The 19761-nt window shown below is 37.2% G+C and overlaps 3 protein-coding genes across 5 annotated transcripts; 1 reads left to right on the forward strand and 2 right to left on the reverse strand.

The window, feature by feature from the left end:
* Positions 1–4024: 4024 nt before the first annotated feature.
* On the reverse strand, positions 4025–6099 carry LOC137720954 (mitochondrial import inner membrane translocase subunit TIM14-1). The gene is made up of 3 exons (XM_068460080.1): positions 5969–6099; positions 4772–4950; positions 4025–4369 (listed from the first exon to the last, which is right to left on the reverse strand). Exons 1-3 carry the CDS (start codon positions 5969–5971, stop codon positions 4213–4215), a joined length of 339 nt encoding a protein of 112 aa, XP_068316181.1. The 5' UTR covers positions 5972–6099; the 3' UTR covers positions 4025–4212.
* A 1291-nt stretch (positions 6100–7390) lies between these two features.
* Positions 7391–10573, reverse strand: LOC137721295 (protein IQ-DOMAIN 3-like). Of its 2 annotated transcripts, none has more exons than XM_068460401.1 (6): positions 10429–10573; positions 9863–9953; positions 9399–9767; positions 8856–9083; positions 8596–8715; positions 7391–8460 (listed from the first exon to the last, which is right to left on the reverse strand). In XM_068460401.1, the coding sequence occupies exons 2-6, from the start codon at positions 9935–9937 to the stop codon at positions 7756–7758; spliced, it is 1497 nt and encodes a 498-aa protein (XP_068316502.1). In that variant the 5' UTR covers positions 9938–9953; positions 10429–10573; the 3' UTR covers positions 7391–7755. The 2 variants fall into 2 exon arrangements, with proteins under 2 accessions (XP_068316502.1, XP_068316501.1); XM_068460400.1 differs by having other exon boundaries at positions 9399–9770.
* Positions 10574–14479: 3906 nt separating this feature from the next.
* On the forward strand, positions 14480–19761 carry LOC137720246 (protein REBELOTE-like). Of its 2 annotated transcripts, none has more exons than XM_068459286.1 (13): positions 14480–14677; positions 15070–15133; positions 15670–15778; positions 15880–15931; positions 16032–16132; positions 16296–16361; positions 16495–17025; positions 17189–17491; positions 17667–17990; positions 18092–18298; positions 18768–18857; positions 18938–19030; positions 19219–19761. In XM_068459286.1, the coding sequence occupies exons 1-13, from the start codon at positions 14566–14568 to the stop codon at positions 19489–19491; spliced, it is 2325 nt and encodes a 774-aa protein (XP_068315387.1). In that variant the 5' UTR covers positions 14480–14565; the 3' UTR covers positions 19492–19761. The 2 variants fall into 2 exon arrangements, with proteins under 2 accessions (XP_068315387.1, XP_068315388.1); XM_068459287.1 differs by having other exon boundaries at positions 15073–15133.

The following is a 19761-nucleotide window of genomic DNA, read 5'->3' on the forward strand; positions in this document are numbered from 1 at the left end:
CATATGGATTTTTAAAGAATTTGAATGGATTTTGGTGGATTGTGGTCGAAGGATTTGAAATCCTAGGGGTAAGGTTGGATTCTTTTTAGTCTTGGTTATATATATTTTTGACTCTCAAATCCCACAATATCCACAACTTATAGAAATCCTTCAAAATCTTAATTTTTTTAATACACTTAGATTTGGATGGATTTTAAAATCCTTTAAAATCTTTTAATTGACTACACCTACATTTTAAAGGATTATAAAATCCTTTAATTGACTACATCTGGATTTAAATGGATTCTAAAATCCTTTAAAATCTTTTAATTGACTACACTAGGATTTTAAAGTCAAATCCGAGTTTGACTACTATCACATCTCGCCCTGGGGCGAATCATTTCCCGGGCCCGCTCCACCACCGTAGCACGATATTGTCCACTTTGGGCTTACCATTCCCTCACGTTTTTGTTTTTTGGAACTCACGAGCAACTTCCCAATGGGTCACCCATCATGGGAGTGCTCTAGCCCCTTTCTCGCTTAACTTCGGAGTTCCTACGGAACCCGAAGCCAATGAGCTCCCAAAAGGCCTCGTGCTAGGTAAGGATGGGAATATACACTTAAGGATCACTCCCCTGGGCGACGTGGGATGTCATAATCCACCCCCCTTAAGGGTCCGACGTCCTCGTCGGCACACCACGGTCAGGATTAGGCTCTGATACCAAATTGTCACATCCCGACCCGGGGCGGATCATTTCCCGGGCCCGCTCCACTACCGTAGCACGATATTGTCCGCTTTGGGCTTACCATTCCCTCACGGTTTTGTTTTTGAGAACTCACGAGCAACTTCCCAGTGGGTCACCCATCATGGGAGTGCTCTAGCCTCCTTCTCGCTTAACTTCGGAGTTCCTACGGAACCCAAAGCCAGTGAGCTCCCAAAAAGCCTCGTGCTAGGTAAGGATGAGAATATACATTTAAGGATCACTTCCCTGGACGATGTAGGATGTCACAACTACACCCATTAGATAATTTTTTGGTCACTGAAATATTGTACGCAATTAATACCTCTTATTTGTTTTGCTTCATAAATGCAATATCAAATTATCGTTTCTAATTAAAAAGAAAAAGTGCAACTGTCATTGAGATTTAGAAACAAGAGGACATATATACATACTTGTTAGTCCATGTTATTGAGTAAGAACAATGGAATTTAAATGGTCATACTGGTCATGACTTAAGTATTATTCTTAATTTTTTTTTTTATGTTATTGAGTAAGAATATCGAATCTGAATTCTAAGCATATCATATTTTGTTAGATGATATTGTATCACCTTTATATTAAGTTATTAACAACAGAGTCCACTAACATAAATAGATTTCACCTCTACTAGCAAGACAGTACAATAATGTAGTCCCCTGAAATTTTTCAGAACTTGAGTCTTGAGTCTTGACAAAGGTATATGAACAAAGAGGAGAATATCTAGCCTTCCCATTTTATATAACACTAGCCTTCATGCACGCGTTCATGCCAATGCATAAGGTATTTTTGAATTACAACGTGCTACGCATGACTTACATTTTTTTAATGTATTTATATGCGTAAATTGTCAAAAGGAAAGTGAAATATTTGAAGTAAATGAATAATATTAAATCATGCTAGAAGAAACCTCTTATAAACCAATTAAAGTAGTTGAACTCACATAATAAAATCGGTTTCTATAGAATTTACATTAAGAATATAGAAAATAATATTTAATAAACAATTGATTGAATCACATTATTGCTAGCCTATTGTAAGGCTAAGTCCACCATTTTCCCTATAATGTAGATAATATCGTTTGTTAAAATAAAATAAAAAACAATCATTTGACAACTAATTTAATTACATTATTATCCGCGTGCGAAATACCTTTTTTATAACTGGCATTACACTCCTCTTAAGATGTTTTGAACTTGTTTAAAATAGAGAGAATAATATTTAATAAACAACTAATTGAATCACATTATTGCTAGCCCATTGTAAGGCTAATTCAATCACATTATTATTCGTCTGCAAATGACATTTTTACTATTAAAATGATGAAAATGCCCCTGCCTTATTTGATGCATTATTTTGGGATGCCTTTGAAGTTTTTTGTCTTGGGGGCATTTTTCTTGAAGCTTGGTGACACCAAATACCATTGACCTTTTACATTCTCTTTATATATAACTAGCATTCATGCATGCACGCACGCGCGTGCAGAAGACATTTTTTGAATCATGACGTGCTACACGCTACTTACACGTTTTAAATATATTTATATGCGTAAATTGACAAAAAGAAAGTCAAACATTTGAAGTAAATGATTAATTTTAGATCATGTTAGAAGAAACCCTTGATAAACTAATTAAAGTAGCTGAATTTACATAATAAAATAGATTTCTATAGAATTTACGTTAAGAATAAAAAAAATAATATTTAATAAACAATTGATTGAATCACATTATTGTTAGCCCATTGTGAGGCTAAGCCTATCATCTCCCCCTTAGCGTAGATAATATCATTTGTTAAAAAAAAAACAATCATTTGAGAATTAATTTAATCACATTATTATCCGCGTGCGAAATACTTTTTTTTTATAAAGAAAATAATATTTAATAAACAACTGATTGAATTACATTATTGCTAGCTCATTGTGAGGCTAAGCCCACCCTTTTCCCCTTAGTGTAGATAATATCGTTTATTATAAATAAATAAACAATTATTTGACAACTTATTTAATCACATTATTATTCGCATGCGAAATACCTTTTTTATAACCAACATTACACACGTTTTAAGATGTTTTAAACACAATATTCATGATTTTTCTTATTTTTTATTATATTTTTCTTTTCCCTTCATGTGGGCACCATCAACTTTCACTCATCCTTCCATTTTTTTTATTTTTTTCTCTCTTCTCACTTTTATATTTTATGATGACCAAATTACCCCTGCCTTATTTGATATATTATATTGAACTACTTTTAAATTTTTTTCGTTAAGAGGCAATTTTGTCCTAATCTTTTTTGTCGAAGCCGTGACACCAAAACTGACCTCCAGAACAGATAGATAGATATGACCCCATTATTTGTTTTTACATAAATAACCACTTGTAAGGCCCCATGTGGAGTTTTGGCATTATATATTAAACTTTGGTTATTAGTCCACTTTGAAACATCATAATTCAAGATTCTCTGGCTAAACTCTAGCTGTTTAGCAATCGACATCTTTTGTATATTATATATATAAACGGTTGGATTCATGACACCACTTTTTTTACATTATTTTTTTTGTGGAATTTACCCGTGAATGTATTTCAACGATCTGAACCATCTTATCTTTTAAGTTTTCCCTAAAAAACCATATTCACCAAAAATCACCAAAATCTTAGATCGTATGACTGTTGAGTTAAATTTGATGTCAAAATATATATATTATATACAATGCTCTAACCAATTGCTTTGTGTGTTCTAAATCATTGGTATTGCCTCCTTTGATCACAAGGCATGACAATGAATGGTGGCTAATGGCCCATTGTTTTATGCAAGTTCTAATCTTTATTCACTTTTTGTACTATTCTTGTTTAAAATTTACAAATCAGTCACCGTTCAACGCTTGTGTAGATTTTTTTTCATACATATTTTTAATACGTTACCTATACATATATATTAGTTTGTGATTTGCATATAAGAAGAAACGACCCCTTGACTTGAGCAGAAATCATAGCGGCTCTTGTTCATCTTGAAAGAAGCCCTTGCTTCGGTTTTTGTCACATTCTAATTAGGTTATGAAGTGATTTCTGTTACTTTTATGTTGGCTGTCCAAAAAATTTCAAAGATTTCCGCACACTTATTTTCTTGTTCTACACAACCCTATTTCTTTTTGTGCAAGAGAAGAAAAATAGTGTGCGGAAATACATTTTCTGTTTCAAATTGCAATTTCAACTACAAAAAGCATGTTAAAAGAATGAGAAAGGCCTTTCCTTTCACCCCCCCCCCCCCCCCCCCCCCCCCCCCCCCCCCCTTTTTATGGCATTCAATATCACAAACTTGAATACAATTAATTTTAACATAAATTTGAACCTACACCAGACAGGTGCAATGGAATTCCTATGTTTCTCAAGATCGCACATTCCAGCAAAACAACTTAGTGAAGGGGGATTATTTTACTGATTAGCACGCTCCTTGAAGTCGAGGTATTTTCAAATGCGTTAAAATGCTGATCCGCTGCCCTTTGTCTTCCCGAGCATCACATCTTTGGCTTCGTTGATTTTGGAAGCAAGGTAATGACTGCCGCCTGCATCAGGATGGTTCGCAACCATCACCTTTCTATGTGCTTCCTTGACCTTGTCTGCAGCTGCACTTTCCCTGTCAACCATAAGAACGAAAATCAATTTTGCTTAAAAACATAGGAGAAGACAACACGACCACAACTTCAACATTAAAGTGTCAAGCATCACTCTCCAATCTTTTCTATCTCCATTCTTTTAGGGTTTGACTTGGTTCGGATAACTACACATATTCTAGAATCAAGTCAATTACAAGGTCATTGATTCAACAAGATAATCAATTTTCTGTTTTAATGTTTGGTTGAAATCGAGACTTGCCAATTGATGAAACAGAAAAGCACCAAATATTTTGATCTCCAAAAAACATGTTTTGTTATAATTTGATGGAATATTCCTTTCAGTTTCCTTGACTGTGGATAAATAAACAGCAATGGTTAAGCTAGGAAAAGATTCTATATTCGACATTATAAAATCTGCTTACCTGACACCGAGAATAAGAGCTGCTTCCCTCTTTGTCATTGTCGGCTGGAAGCCACCTTCATAAAATTTCCGCATTCTAGCTTTTGGTGGTCGTGTCTTGAACGCATGCCAAGCCTGGATACCATATCTACCAGCAAGGGCAGTAGCAGCTACTGCAAGACCAGCCAAAAATGGTGTAGCCTGAAGTACATCTAAAATTTCATTAATTCTACAGAATTGCAATTTGTCATTTTAATTCTACGATCTTTCTGAACTAAATCTCAATTGGCATTCTTAATCTGCTAAAACTCCTTCTGATTTAGTTCCCCTCCAATATTCCAAGCGCCATTTGCCCAACGTCATGACAAGGTGCATTCCCACTAGTTTTTGGAATAACATTACATCATCTACATGGTTCAATGCAGAAAGGCACCATCATCTAACAGTCACACACACAGGGAGCCAAATCCTAGACGGAAAAATCTCACTTGGACAATCAAATGAAGGCACTAACCACACAGTCCTGACCTGTGAATATGAAAAACAATAGTTTGAAACAATATATGCGTGCGAGACAGATATATCGAATCAAATGCATACAGGGCATGAAATTAATTGACATAACGGTCCTGCCATCTTAAAGTCAAATTTAAACATACCGGAATGTGCACAGGTTTCTAACAGATCAGGATGCCGCTAATTGGAGACGAAAACATCCAATAATGACCAGACAACTGGAAGGAATGCATATCAAATCAAAATGTGGAGATTTCATCAAGATTTGATAAAACAATTTGATTAGCGAACCTGAAGTAGTTCCTTAATCATTTTATTCCTAAGATTAACCCATTATCCAGTTTTCTCCATGTGACCAATACAATCCTTTTGTTCTACAACTCCCAATACAATATATATATATATATATATATATATATATCTAGATATATGTATATATGGATGTATGTATATGTGTATGCAGCATGAAGCCAATAAAACAAATCAAATTTAGTAGATATTCTGCTGTACCAATCTATTCAATGCAAACCCTCAAATTTTCAGCAAACCCCAATCCAATGCAAACAACCAATATTCAAAATTTCAACAAAAATTAAAACTTTACGAACCCTAGTACCAAAATCACATTAAAATTTGAACATGGGAATAGAAATGGAGAGTGAAAAAACAAAAGATGCGGCGGGGAATACGAGATTTTGCTCACCATATCGTGGAATGTATCGTGACTGAGCTGATAATTTGGGGCCTGTCTTTCATGCAGAGGCTTCTCGAAGCTGTTGAGTTGGGGAAGAAGATACTGTGTGCTCTCTGCCCAACATGCTTTTATCCCTAATCCCTAATTCCCTGATTCTAATTCGTCCAATTAAGTTGGGTACCTATCATATAGCCACGTGTAACCGCCATTTATACGACGACGGCCCACTGGACAAGTTCGGATTGTCGAGGCCCATTGTCGTCAAAGTATTAAGGGTTGCACCCAGTAAGCTCGTTTGGACTGCTTTTGTACAAAGTACTTTTGGTGAAAAGTGTTTACAGTAGGGGGTGTTTTTTTGGAATCTGATCCCTTCCTGAGCTTAGGAGGCTGAGTAAAGGATTCAGATTGTTGAAATTTGATCTAACAATTACAAATAAGAGAATTTTCTAAAAGTTATAATAATTGTAGTCATTGAATCAAATTTCAACGGCTTGGATCCTTTAATCAGGAGGCTCAACCTCCCAAGCTCAGTAGGGGATTCGGTGCCTGTTTTTTTTTTTTTGTAAATGTATTTAAAAAATTCCAAATGTTTCTAGTCAATAGAACTTTATATTATTATAATGCTTTTATCCAAGAAATTTCAAACAAGCTTATAATAACAGAAATCCTCTTCACATAAAGGGATTCTCTTTAGATTCCTTCCTCCTAATCCACCAAATCAAAGAATCCGGACCATTGAAATTTTATCCAACCATTACAAACAGGGGCCCATTTTAAAAGTTATAATAACTTCAGTCGTTAGATCAAATTTCAATGGTCCAGATCCTCTGATTTGATGGATTAGGAGAAAGGGATTCAGAGAGAATCCCTTTTCTGTAATAACAGACGCAATTTTGAAATAATTTTTTTAGTACAACAATATATTTTACACTAAGGGAGGGAGAGTTCGATTAAGTCACATAATGGGCAACCTAATTTGGTATTGAATTCGTCTTCTATGATATTTAAACCTAAGACTTCTCGTTTGCAAGTAAAAAAAGAATATCACCACACGTAGTACATTTTGAACAAACTTAACTTTGAAGTACGTTTTCAAAACTACAAACCCGCATCCTACATGTTAAGTTATAAAAAATTTTGATTGGCCAAAATGTTCTCCATGTCACCAGAATATGACAATTTAATTGGGTTTACATATTAGGAATTTTCTCAAACCTGTCATATTACACGAAACTTTCAACCGAAGCTTTTCTCCGAAAGAAAAAACCCCGAGGAGGTAAAGGCTCCGATCCGACGAGATTCATGGTTGGATTGATGAATCTTAGAGAAGTAGCAAAAAGAAAAGGGCAAGATCAACGCTATCTATAGAAAGAAACAAATTAACTTGATCAACTGAAAAATCAAGCAACTGAGGAGTCAAAAGATATCAAAAACCGCAGCAATCTGCAGACAACTAAGGAAACAGTATTTCTGCTACCATGAACTAACGTTCAACCCCCAAACCAATCCTCATGTGCTACAACATTATATGTAACAATCTCGAAACACGATGAGACAAAGGTTATTGAGAAGAAGAAGAAAACAGATGTTGATATTAATCATGGCGACAACTGAAACAGACACGAAAATCACAAACCGATTGATTTTTCTTGTCTCTTCTCTTCCTCCTCCACCCTCTAACAAAGCCTGGCCAATCTTTTATTCAATCTTCTTCAACTCACCAACATCTACCTAAGTTACATGCTTGCTTTTATTTTACATGCGCACTCTCTCTCTCTCACTAGACTGATCACTAGCTACCTGCTGCCTTTCCTCGCGTGCACTGGAGTGCCTTTAATGGAGCTAGAATCATACCTAAGAGGACCGGAGTGCCTCCTTGGTCCAGCCGGGGAAGCAGAGAATGACAGCTGCTTCTTTACAGACGTCACTGATCCTTTCTCTGATGGTGTTCCGTTCTTCTCTGACTGGTTTGAGTTTAGGGTTGCCAACCTCGACCTGGCCTTTGTTGGTTTCGTGGGTGTCCTGTAATTTTGAACCGAAGGCGAGCTTGCAAGGCTCTCGTCAGCTCTGACGGAAAATCCTGCCATGCTATGCCTCCTGTTGAAGCGTTCTGACTGGATGCTTAGCGTTCTCCTGGAGTCCTCATCTCCAACCCGACCATTTCCTCTTGGGTTTCTCCTGGTTACTGATGCGGACGATGGTGCTTTGGAGAGAGGAGTTGAAGGGGATTGGCGACTCGAAGGTCTGTTTGATCTTAGGACAGTAGGGGTCCTAGGAGAAGGCTTATCACGAAGAGCATAAGCTTTTGTGATTTCCCCCACAGACATGGAGGCACGGCTTGCAGCACTCCTCATGGAGGCCCGGTCATTGAAGTCTGCTGTACTTCGGCTCTCCCATGGCCTTGCAGCCATCCATCGCTCCAACCAACTCCAACCCCAGTGGGGATTGCTGGGGTCCATAAAGGTCGGGTGTTCAGATTTCGGAGAGTTCTTCCACATTTTCTGTTAAGTAGATTTATTGGGTCAGTTTAAGTTAGAAGATTAATTCAATATGTTAAAAAGAATAATGAGATTCATCACAGCATAATCTCAAATCGGATTTCAAAATCGCCGACGATAGACTTCCTGTAATCCTACCTGGTGAGAGAATGAATAGGCCAATGCCCTTTCTCGTCTAATAGCAGCCTCTTGTTTCATTTGTAGCTTTGCCTCGACCTGCTCCTTCGATTCTGTGCTATCATTCCAATCTTCTCCCATCTGTCACAACGAGCTTATTATATCACAAAAACGAAGACTAAAGCTTGAAATAAATATAAAACTAGAGGATGAAGCAAATCGAAGATTGAACTCAGAGAACAGAAGATGCCAAGTGCGCATAACATATCAGGGGAACTTACAGAAGCTTTGAGTTTCTCAAGCTCTTTCTCTTGTTTCTGTTGGAGCTGTCGCTGAAGTGCCTGATTCTCCTCAGACATTCTAATCCTCCTTGCACGAATCTGAGACTGCACATGAGCAACAGTCTGCATGCATCTTAATGTGGTAGTTGCTTGTCGTTTAACAGATTGGCCCTCTATCAATGATTTCAACCTCACCAACCCCCTCAAAGCTCGTAACGCCCTTCTTGCCTGAAATCACAAATCGCAGCACAACCTCATCTAACGCATACAGCTCATCGCCGAATAATGGTTATATCGAAGCTATTGTTACAGATTGTTATTTACTGCTTTACTAAATTAAACATAATTCTAAATGCTGTCAGCATCCCCTTATCCATAAGAAGTTGGCCTTGAAATGTGATCACTAAAATTGAACAACCAACCGTTCAACTGATTCAACAGAACTAGAAGAAAAAAACTGACATACTTTTGCATTTTATCACAAATCAAACATCTTAATGAAACGAATAGGACTGTAGAATGATGTAGCCAAATAAAACATACCAAGTGCCCTCGGAAAGCAGTCTGAATCTTGATAGCTGCAGCCTCCTGCATCGACTTTCTGGTGTAACGGGGCATGGGCACAGCTGTAAGGCGAACAACCTCTGCGGCAGCCTGAACAGCAGCCACAGCTGCCTCTGCAGCCACGGCAGTGGCAAGTGCCACAGAGTAAGCATGTTTGTTCTGTGCATTCTCAGCCTCAGCTAACTCGACATCTTCTTTTGGAGGCGGGGTCGGAGGAGGAGGGTGGGTAGGGGTACTAGCGGGGGCAGGAGCAGGGGCGGGGGCAGGGATAACCAATGCGGTTTCTTCGCAGGAAGATACCGCATCCTCGTTCTTGTACTTCCCAAACCATTTCTTTGACTTATGAGTCTTCTGGCATGAAAGTACAATTGTTCAGATCAGAAACTCGTATTAGTTTTCGATACAACAACGATGTAAGATCAAATTAAACCAGTTAAGCAAACCTGATCTTTATTTTCCTTTGGATCAAGGGTGAGGGCTTTCTTGAGTGTAGAAAACCAACTCCCTTTCCTCCCCATTTCCTAGCAAAGCATGCTGCCAAAAAAAAAAAACAAATTTATGAAATTTCAGATACATACAATACAATAAACAAGAGACGTAATGAAATTTCTCAATGCATAAAATTCAAATAACCCAGAAATTCAAAAGGAACAGTGGACAAGGAAAGTTGAAACTTGAAAGTCAAAGTTCAACCTTCAAGATTCTGACTTTTTGGTAGGAAATCTATGTCATAAATACACAGAGATCTAATTAGTCACCCGGTAAACACGATTAATAACTTCCGGTTGTCCATTAATGCAAACAATAAATGGACCAAAACCCAGATTCCAAAACTGCAAGATTTTCACAAAATCCATAGAACCAAATCAAATATCCTACCTGCAGCAACTTAGAGAGAGAAAGAGAGGAGAGAGTGACTGACAAAATGACAGAGCCCACAAGTAAATAGAAGGACAAATGTATGAGAAAAACACAGGCCAAAACAAAAAAAAAGGACAACTTTCAGTACCTCTGCTCGAAAATTCCCAGATTTCTGTGAGTTTTTGGGAACTTCCTCTCCCCTGAAAAAAAAGAAAAAAACAGAAAATACCCAAAGGAGTTTATGAATGGGGGGAGAGAGAGAGAGAGAGAGTGTGTGTGTGTGGGGAGGAGAGAGAGAGGGGCGGGGGACCGATCTTTGGTGAGGAAAGCTTCAACGTTCGGAAAAACAGAACAAGTTGCAGAGGAGCAGAAGGAACGGAGGAGGTGGTTAAGGGAGAATTCGGAGGGGCCGACAGATCGGGGTTTCTATTTTAGCAAGAATCAAAAGACAACATTAGACAACAACAAATTCGCTGTCTTTATCTTTAGCAGTTTTTGAGGATTTTTTCGGGATACAGCCATCGTTCCGATCTGCTGCAACTTGAACCACAGCAACGCCTGTGCTTTCCTCCAAACAAGGCATGCCTCACGAATTGAACTAAATTTTGATCATTTGTTAATTTCGTGGATAAAAAGAAAAAGGGTTGCTTGTTTTACAAGCAAACGATGTGATTTCACTCAAAAATCATGCAAAGCACAAATTTTAAGCTGATGAAATGGTTAGTGTGAAGAAAAAATAGCAAGTTGGTATAAAATTTGTGTAACTTGCATGCCAAGTTTAAAACTTTCTTCGATTGTACAAGTATAAGGGCTCGTATTTATGAAATGATTACAAACTTTGTATTTAGACTATTACAATTCATACATGCTTTAACCATATGGATTATGAGAGGTGGATAAATAAATTGTTCTAAATCTTAACTATCACTCAACTTATTGATAGTCCAAACTCTGAAAATTGACGTGGTTAAAGAACTACGAGGCTAGTTTAGTGATTAGGTGATCTAATTAATTAAATTAATTATTTCCCTTTATAACAAATCAAAGTCACTTTCTGAAACTTACGTCTGTATGATAGTTAATACATAAAACAAGAAAAAAGAAAAAGAAGACTAACCTTGTGCAGTCTTTAGTTGCATATAACAGTGTCCAGAGAAACCCTAGCAGTTGTGCCCTACATTGTCCGTTTTAGGTTAAAGTTTCTTTATATAAAGGGTTGGTAGCCACTTGTCACTTGGTGAGGCCACCACAACACAGAATTTTATGTTATCCACACACCCATTTTCACTTCTCAGACATCTTCTTAATTTCCGACCGTCGGATCGAATGAATTGAAGAAGGTTAAATTACAAAAATCAATAAGGGGTGTGTGAGGAGTAAAAAGGGGTGTGTAGATATCACACCCCTTAAAGAGATGAGTGCATCTAGGGGTGGGTTCGGTTCAAAACGGTTCGGTTTTTTGCCAAAACCGAAACCAAACCGAAATTTCGGTTCGGTTCGGTTCGGTTCATTTTTTTTTTCGGTTCGGTTTTTTTCGGTTTCGGTTTTTTCCGGTTCGGTTTTGGTTTTTTTCGGTTTTTTATTTTTATTTTTAAATGATGTAAATGGAAGGAACCTACCTATCAACCTCCCAGTTCTCATATATCAGAGAATTGAGAGCCTCAAAATCCTGAATATATTCAAGTAATTCAACTACTTGTGATCAAGCAGAACGAATTCAAATTTTCAAAAGTTAAGCAAATACATAAACATATATTCTTCAAGGAAATGTAGATCGCCAGGATTCAAAATTCAAAAACTTTAAAATTTACAAAATCATGAAATAACTCAACAAATTAACTGATCGATGCAAATCGAAAAAAAAAAGAAGCAATTGGGTTCTTCTAAATACCATAATCGGACTTCAATAGCGCATGCCCAGTGCCCACATTCAAATTCATAGTCAAGTCCATAGATCTAGAAAATTCCAAAACATATTTAGAGAACAATACAAACTTTTTCACCTTAAATTACATAAATTTCAAATGGGTAACCATACAATTAAAAACCTATAAACTGACAAATAAATAAAACCACAACCTTTGTTGCAGCGATATAGCCATGATCGTCACAAGCTCTTTCAATTCCTCTTTTTGTCGGATCTCGAAAAGGGCGAGGGAAAATCATGGTTTGGAAGAAGGAATCCGCAAGGAGGACATGAGAAAATTGGAGAGAGAGTGATTTGGAGGAAGAGAGGAAGGAGAGGGAGAGGGAAGGAGAGAGAGAGAGAGAAAGAGAGGAAGCAAAGGCAAATAGGAAGCAGCGGACGGAACAGAGAGGTGTTTGAGATCTGAAATGAAATGGGAGTGAGACAGCTAGGGTTTGTAAAGTTAAGAAATTTTATAAAGCATTAAACATAAGAAACCTATAAATAAATTACTGGTACAATTATAACAACACAAAGCCTACAGTCAAGTTGGCTTGCAACAACCAACCCCAACCCGTAGGGAAAGGGTTCAAACCCCGACAGGAACATGTATTTTTTAGTATTTATATATGATTTTTTTTCGGTTCGGTTCAATTCGGTTCAGTTTCCAAACCTCAAAAACCGAAACCGAACCAACCAAATTCGGTTCGGTTCGGTTTGGTAGTTTCGGTTCGGTTTTTTTTTCGATTCGGTTTTTGTTGGCCTCGGTTCGGTTTGGTTTTCAGTTTTTTTCGGTTTTCGGTTTTTTGAACCCACCCCTAAGTGCATCATTTGGTGGAACCATTAATGCTGCACCTTATTAAATTATTTATAAACTTGTACATTTGTAGGAGGAGAATGACTTGTATGACACGAATAACTTTTATTCTCTAAAAATAATTGAAAATATGAATTATCCCCTAAAAATGAAATTTTCTTTATATAAAATCCGACATGGTTGTTTTCCCCATAAAACAATGACGTGTGTAAGTTTTTGTTCATATTTCTTTGTTTCATTGATACTGAATGGCACATGACGATGTATTCGTACTATGTAAGTTGTGCTCCGTTGTAGGAGAAATAAATGCTAGCCACTGGAAATTGTATATAATGCCCTCAGACATTCATCCCCTAATAGTCATACGATCAGTATCGACCTGGTGTATATAAAAGTTGATTATTGCGCTATTTTAGATTCCAATTTGTTGTGTTTAAGTGACGAAGAGTATTTATTCATGTATTAAGATTCTGTATTTAAGTGACTAAAACATTTATTCATGCATTGAGAATTTGCAGCATTGAGATTTTGTGTTCTGTTCCAATCAGTCTCTCCTAATATCAGTTTGTACAAAAAAGTTGGAAGCTTGGAATAAACTTGTTTTCAACATTGACATGTGTGGCATGAGTCATGAGGCTTAATTTATAAGGAAAAGTAAACAGTATCGGAAGTGTTTCGTTAACTCCCTTAATTTTTATCTTTGCCAAATTATGAAAGTCTGAATTTGGAGTGCACGTTGAGTATTCGTCACTCCGCTCGAGTGATATGACTTTGTGATACTTCAATTGATTTAATTAGTTGGAGCTTTCAACTGACAATTTAACCACCACATTTGTCAACTGACAAACTTCTTTATTTCCAACTTAGACGGCATTTTCTGTTAAATTTTAAATGCAATAATGTGGTGTGCATATGATGTGTCACATAGGTCGGAAAAAAAGTTGTGATGAGTAACAGTTTCACGTATAAATACGTTACCGATGAACTTTGAGCACTTTCACCCGTTTTACCGAGGTAACAGCAAAAGAAGGGCAATGGCACATAATCAAAAGGAAGTGCTTAATTCCAAAATCGAATTCCACTTGTTCTAAAGGATTGGATCATAAATTAGGGTAGCACAAGGAATGTTCAACTAGCCATCTAGTTGATTTAATTCCTGAATTTTCAGAGATTCGATTACAAATTTTACACGTAATTCACACAATTTTTTATTTTATACGTGTTAGTAAACACATGAAAAATCAAGAGTCAATAAAATTCCAATACTCAAGCCACCCAAAGGGCCACAATCTTAAGGTAGGCCCACATTTTCTTGGGCGAGTTAAAGCAGGCCTCAGCCCAAGGTGTAAGCCTTTTTTAACGGGCCGGTCTCGGACATTCAGCTCAACAGAACGACAGCGTTTTGGGGTTGAGGGTGTGGGGAAGCCGAAATCAGGTTAAACGAAGGGAAGCTCGTACCCTGCGTCGGTTTGAGGCGCCTAACGAAAAACGACGACGCAGCTTCCTTCCTCCATTGCAGGCTGACGAGAGAGAGAGAGAGAGAGAGAGAGAGAGAGAGAGCCATGGGCAAGCTGGGGAAGAAGGCAAGGAAGTTCTCGAAGAAGAATCTCCAGTCCGTTCTCAGAAAAAATCGCAAGTTGAATTCCAAGTTCAACAAAAGGAGAACTTCCAAGAGTATGCTCTCTGCTCTCTCTCTCCCTCTCTCTCTCTAACTGTATGTATATATATAGATATATATTCTACAACTACAACAAACCCATGTGGCCTACTGATTAAAAGCTTGAAACTTGGGTTGAGTAGAAAATAAATAAAATTTTGGAACTTACTTCTTTTGGTGTGTTCTTGCTTGGGTTGTTGTTACATTTTGTTTATAATTTGTGTATTTTATGTGGGATATGGCGTGTGTATTGTGATTTGTGAAAGTTTTAGTTTTTGAATGCGTGGAGTTTTGGGTTTTCTTTAATTTTGTGGGTTTTAATTGTTTTTTGTGATTTCTTTGTATTTGGAGATTGTTTCTCGCTTCTCGGATTTCTGTTTGTGGAAATATGTTAATTCAATTGTTGCAGAAGGTGGGAAAGAAGATGGCGGTAAAGAACAGAAAAAGGACGCAGTAGAGTTGTCTAATGCAAGGTACGAGGAGGGGCATTTTTCGCATTTCAGGATTTAGAACATATACTTTTTGAATGCCATTCTTTATACTACTTGTATCTTATTCGCTTCTTTTTTTAGTTTTTATTTTTCTGCCGTTTAGCATTTTCCGTTAGGAGGATTGAGCTTTGGAGACCACGTTTTCCAGAAAAATAATAGATATATGTCAAACATTGAGGGAAAATGGAAAATCAGAGAATGTTTTTATTGATTTCAAGGCTTCAATCCAACATTCTAACCTATGCGCCAGAAAACTTTTCTTCCTCGAAGATGGCATTTCCTGAAGAAGAAGAAGAAAAACTAAGGAAATGTTTCCCATGAAATGTTTTGCATGTCAAATAAGCATCAGGATATTTTGCATCCAGAAAACTTTCCTGTTGAACTGTTTTCCATTGAAACAAATGAAGCCAATGCGTTTTTCAGTTTCACTATGTACTTTCATTTTGTAGTTTACCTTAACTGCATTGTAGTGTTATACCATCATCACAGAAATGCTAATTTGAAAAACTTGTTCTCAGAAATACTGAAGGAGAATACATAGAAGACACTCCTCTTGATGCGATATTCAGTGAAGATGAGAATGATGTGTTTGGAGATGATTCAGACAGTGATGGGTATCTTTCAGAGGTATTGAAAGTACATTTTCCTGGGAACTCTTCTTAGCTTCAGTCACTTTACTGGGATATTTTTTTTGATTGAATTTTTATTTTCTTTCAATGTATGATTAGGAATCAAGTGATCTGCATCTATCTCATGGTGAAACTGAGAATTCACAAGAAGGTTAGGTCATTATTGCCATCTGTTGATTTGGTATCATTCTGATATTAATTTTTCTTCTCTTCTCCTCTCCCCTTTACATTTTTATGACATTTATATGCAGGAAATTTTGGCAGTAGTGGTAGTGATTTATCTGTGCAGAACAGGGAAATTCAACTTGAACTTGCGAAGAAAACGAAAAAATTAGACAAACTGAAGGAAAAGGTAATGGTCATGGTTATTACTTCAAAGTTCATGCTTTTAAGAAGATTGTTTCTTTTACCAATTACCACCGCATTTTGCTCAACCTACTGACTATCTTTCTCCACCTCCCATCAAATTGTTTCATTTTGTTTTTAATGATCGTGTTTGCTTGGAAAATTTTCAGGACCCAGATTTTTCTAACTTTCTTGATGGCTGTCATAAGCGATCTGAACAGTTCAGAAACAAAAAGGCAAGTTATATCTATTGTGAAGTTTAGCTTCAGTTTTTGAGTTTTGTTTGGAGCAGTACATTTGTGTTTTATATTGCAGGATTGGCTGTTTGATGTCTCTTCTTTCTCCTGATTATGCACGTGCATGTTGCAGTATGCCGATGAGGATGAGATGAGCGAGGATGATATGCAGCCAGAGAATGTGGATGGTGTTAACACTCACGGTAGCAAGTTGTTGACCAGCTCTGCCATTGATTCTTTGTGTCAACTAGTCAAAGAGCACCAAAGTGTGCCTGCGCTTACTAGTCTATTAAATGGGTACCGTGCTGCATGCCACTATGGAGCTGAATCAACCAGGGTCTTTGATGCTGATTCTTGTTGTGGAATTCAGAACAGTGAAACCTTTTGCAAGATATTAATGTTCATGCTTAATGAGGCTGATAATATATTTAGGGGGCTAATGGGCATATCAAGCTCCAATCCCAAGAAAGAGAAGAGTTTGGACTTAAGCAAGAATTCAAAATGGAATACTCTTAAGCCATTGATAAAATCATATTTGAGGAGTACCCTTTTACTGCTGAATGAGGTTAATGAATCTGAGATATTGGCCTTCTCCTTAGCACGGATCAGAGCTTCGTTGACATTTTTTGTTGCTTTCCCTTCTTTGCTCCGCAGACTTATCAAGGTATTTCTAAATGAATGAAAAAAATAGTTCAAACTCAATTTATCTATATAAATCACCAAATCATTCTGTATACAGATGCTTTATCCATCATCGTGCTTGTTTACTTACTAATTACTATATAGGTCGTGCAACTCATGCTTAACACTACTATTTGAAACTGCAGATTGCTGTTCATCTGTGGGCAACAGGGAAAGGAACTATATCATCTCTATCCTTTTTCATCATACGCGATGTGGCTTCTGTTTTTCGCTCTGATTGCTTTGACACCTGCTTTATTAACACATATAAATCATTTATTGGTCATTGCCAATTTATGGAGCCTGTTCTATTTCAACACGTACAGTTTCTAAGAAACTCCTTTGTTGAGCTATGCTCTGTGGATCTGCAGAAAGCATCTAGTAAAGCAATGGTGTCCATCAAGCAACTTTCTAAAATACTGAAGCAGGGTCTGCTGACAAAGAAGAAGGTGTTGTCACTAATTCAATTCTATTGGTGCTTGTTTAATTAAATTCTGAAATTTGAGCTTTTTCCTCTTTCAAGTTATTTGTTTATGTGTGTGAGAGTGTAGTTTATAAGAATTTGCGATATTTCGGATGTACCAATGATACTTACTGAAGTTCTCCCTGATTTTCTATGGCCAGGAAGCTGTCAAGAAGATATGCAGTTGGCAATACACAAATTGCATTGATCTATGGGTTATGTTTATATCAGCTAACATACCTGATTATGATCTTCAGCCGTTGCTCTTTATGATCATTCAGATTATAAACGGAGTGGCTGTCTTGTTTTCTGGACCTAGATATTTGCCTTTAAGAGTCAAATGCATTCAATGGTTGAATCAGCTCTCATCTTCCTCAGGAATTTTTATTCCTATTGCCTCTTTAGTGGTGGATATTTTGGAATATAAAATTGGCAAGGATGTTGGTAAACCTGGAAAAGACACCAATATGATGTGTTCTGTGAAGGTTAGGAATTCGTAACTTTACCGATAGAAAAGTGTGTTTACAATTGAGTTATGCAGTCTGCTCTTTTGATTTATTATTGTTGGTACGTATTTTTGGTGCAGTTTCCAAAGAATTGGTTAAAATCAAGGAACTTTCAAGAACAGTGTGTTGTATCTGTTCTCGAGCTGCTTTCAGCGCATTTTTCTCAGTGGAGCTATCATATTTCTTTTCCTGATCTGGCGACTATTCCCCTCGTTCGCTTGAGGAAGTTCCATGAAATAACTACTATAGAGAGTTTCAAGCGTATAGTGAAGCGCTTTATTGATCAGGTACAGCCTCATAGAAGATTTAGTCTTTTACTTGCATCTGTCTCCTTGAAAACGAATTTATTTTCCAGATATAGGGATGCTTGGAGACATAGGTCTCTTTTCCTAGCATTGTCTTGAGTAGAAAATTTGCTTGAAGGTCGGACCTCAATAAAAATGGGAACCCTTTGGACTCCCACTATTTGGGCTGTCTTTAAATGCAGGATGTACTAATATTATTGTGTGTCTGGGGCATCCATCGTAAAAAAAATCATAATTTCCTCGGTTTTTGTGATGCAAATTCAAATAAAACTATCATATGAAAAATAATGTCTGAGACAGTGACACAGTAATGGTTCCTTTGTTGGCCTTTGCAAACTCCCCAACATTGTTAATAAGCTGCTTCCTCAGCCTCCATGGCTGGCAATCAAGTTAATGTGTTTAGGAATTATCTTTGTGATGTGACAAAAAGGTTCTGTTGCTTGCACTGCAGGTGGAGCAAAACATTGAATTTGTGCGGAAGAAGAGAGACGAGGTGCCTTTTTCACCAAAAGATCAACAATCTGTAGAATCATTTCTCCAGGTTTGCAGCCATCATGGTCATTATTTTTTTGACTTTGACGAATGCAACTTGTTTTTATATGTTAAATGGTCAATATGCAGCTAGAAAAGCACAGTGGCAATACTCCGTTTGCACAATATTATAAAAGCATCATCGACAAGGCTACTTCCAGAGATTTGGCTCTATTTGAAAAGGTGCAACATACTTAACCTTATTTTTGCGTTCTTACTGTTTTCGATTGACTAGGTATGGCACCTTGAATGTTAACTATGGGGGTAGTTTAGCTATTGCACGATGACATTTTAGGTGTAAAGGCAGTCAGAATCAACCTTTTCCTAGCAAACTCATTAAATTTTAATTCCTGTTGTGGTACTTGATGCAGTTCTCCGAAGCGGAGAAAATCAACAAGAAAACACAAAAGAAAACAAAGCGGCCTCAAAATGACAAGGTCACTGAAGGTGCCAATGGTAAACACTCGGAGAAAAGAAAAGCCAACGCTTCTACTAATGGCAGCAGCCAAGGAAAGAAAAGAAAGCAGCCTCAAAATGACAAGGCAGGGGCCAATGGTAAACATTCGGGGAAAAGAAAAGCCAATGCGTCTATAAATGGTGGCAGACAAGGAAAGATGAGGAGAGAAGAAAAGTCTGAATCGTAAATCGTTCTGAAATGACGAATTCGTGAACCCTCATCAGATTCTCCGAGCAAATTTTGATCCTTTTGGTAATCATTTCCAGTTTTGATGTACTCATTTAAGCTTATAGATATCTTATTGCAGAACAGACATATTAGGTCAGTGTTCCCTATATCAACAAAGACATGTAGGCTGTTGCTTTGCCTGTAATGTTATAAGGAAAGTTTTGTTCAACATGCATGCAGAGGTGAACTCCCATTACTGATGAGAAAACATTTCTTGTTATATCTTTTT

This window comes from Pyrus communis, chromosome 16 (genome assembly GCF_963583255.1).
Source record: "Pyrus communis chromosome 16, drPyrComm1.1, whole genome shotgun sequence".
Lineage (NCBI taxonomy): Eukaryota > Viridiplantae > Streptophyta > Magnoliopsida > Rosales > Rosaceae > Pyrus > Pyrus communis.

Coding starts and splice junctions, on each gene's coding strand:
- LOC137720954 (XM_068460080.1), bottom strand. Junction 4,370..4,771: donor GCTCTTATTCTCGGTGTCAG/GTAAGCAGATTT, acceptor TATGGTTGACAG/GGAAAGTGCAGCTGCAGACA.
- LOC137721295 (XM_068460400.1), bottom strand. CDS start 9,937: ATGGGGAGGAAAGGGAGTTGGTTTTCTACACTCAAGAAAGCCCTCACC. Junction 9,771..9,862: donor CAAAGGAAAATAAAGATCAG/GTTTGCTTAACT, acceptor CTTTCATGCCAG/AAGACTCATAAGTCAAAGAA. Junction 8,716..8,855: donor TTGAGAAACTCAAAGCTTCT/GTAAGTTCCCCT, acceptor TCGTTGTGACAG/ATGGGAGAAGATTGGAATGA.
- LOC137720246 (XM_068459286.1), top strand. CDS start 14,566: ATGGGCAAGCTGGGGAAGAAGGCAAGGAAGTTCTCGAAGAAGAATCTC. Junction 14,678..15,069: donor CAAAAGGAGAACTTCCAAGA/GTATGCTCTCTG, acceptor CAATTGTTGCAG/AAGGTGGGAAAGAAGATGGC. Junction 15,932..16,031: donor AACTGAGAATTCACAAGAAG/GTTAGGTCATTA, acceptor ATTTATATGCAG/GAAATTTTGGCAGTAGTGGT.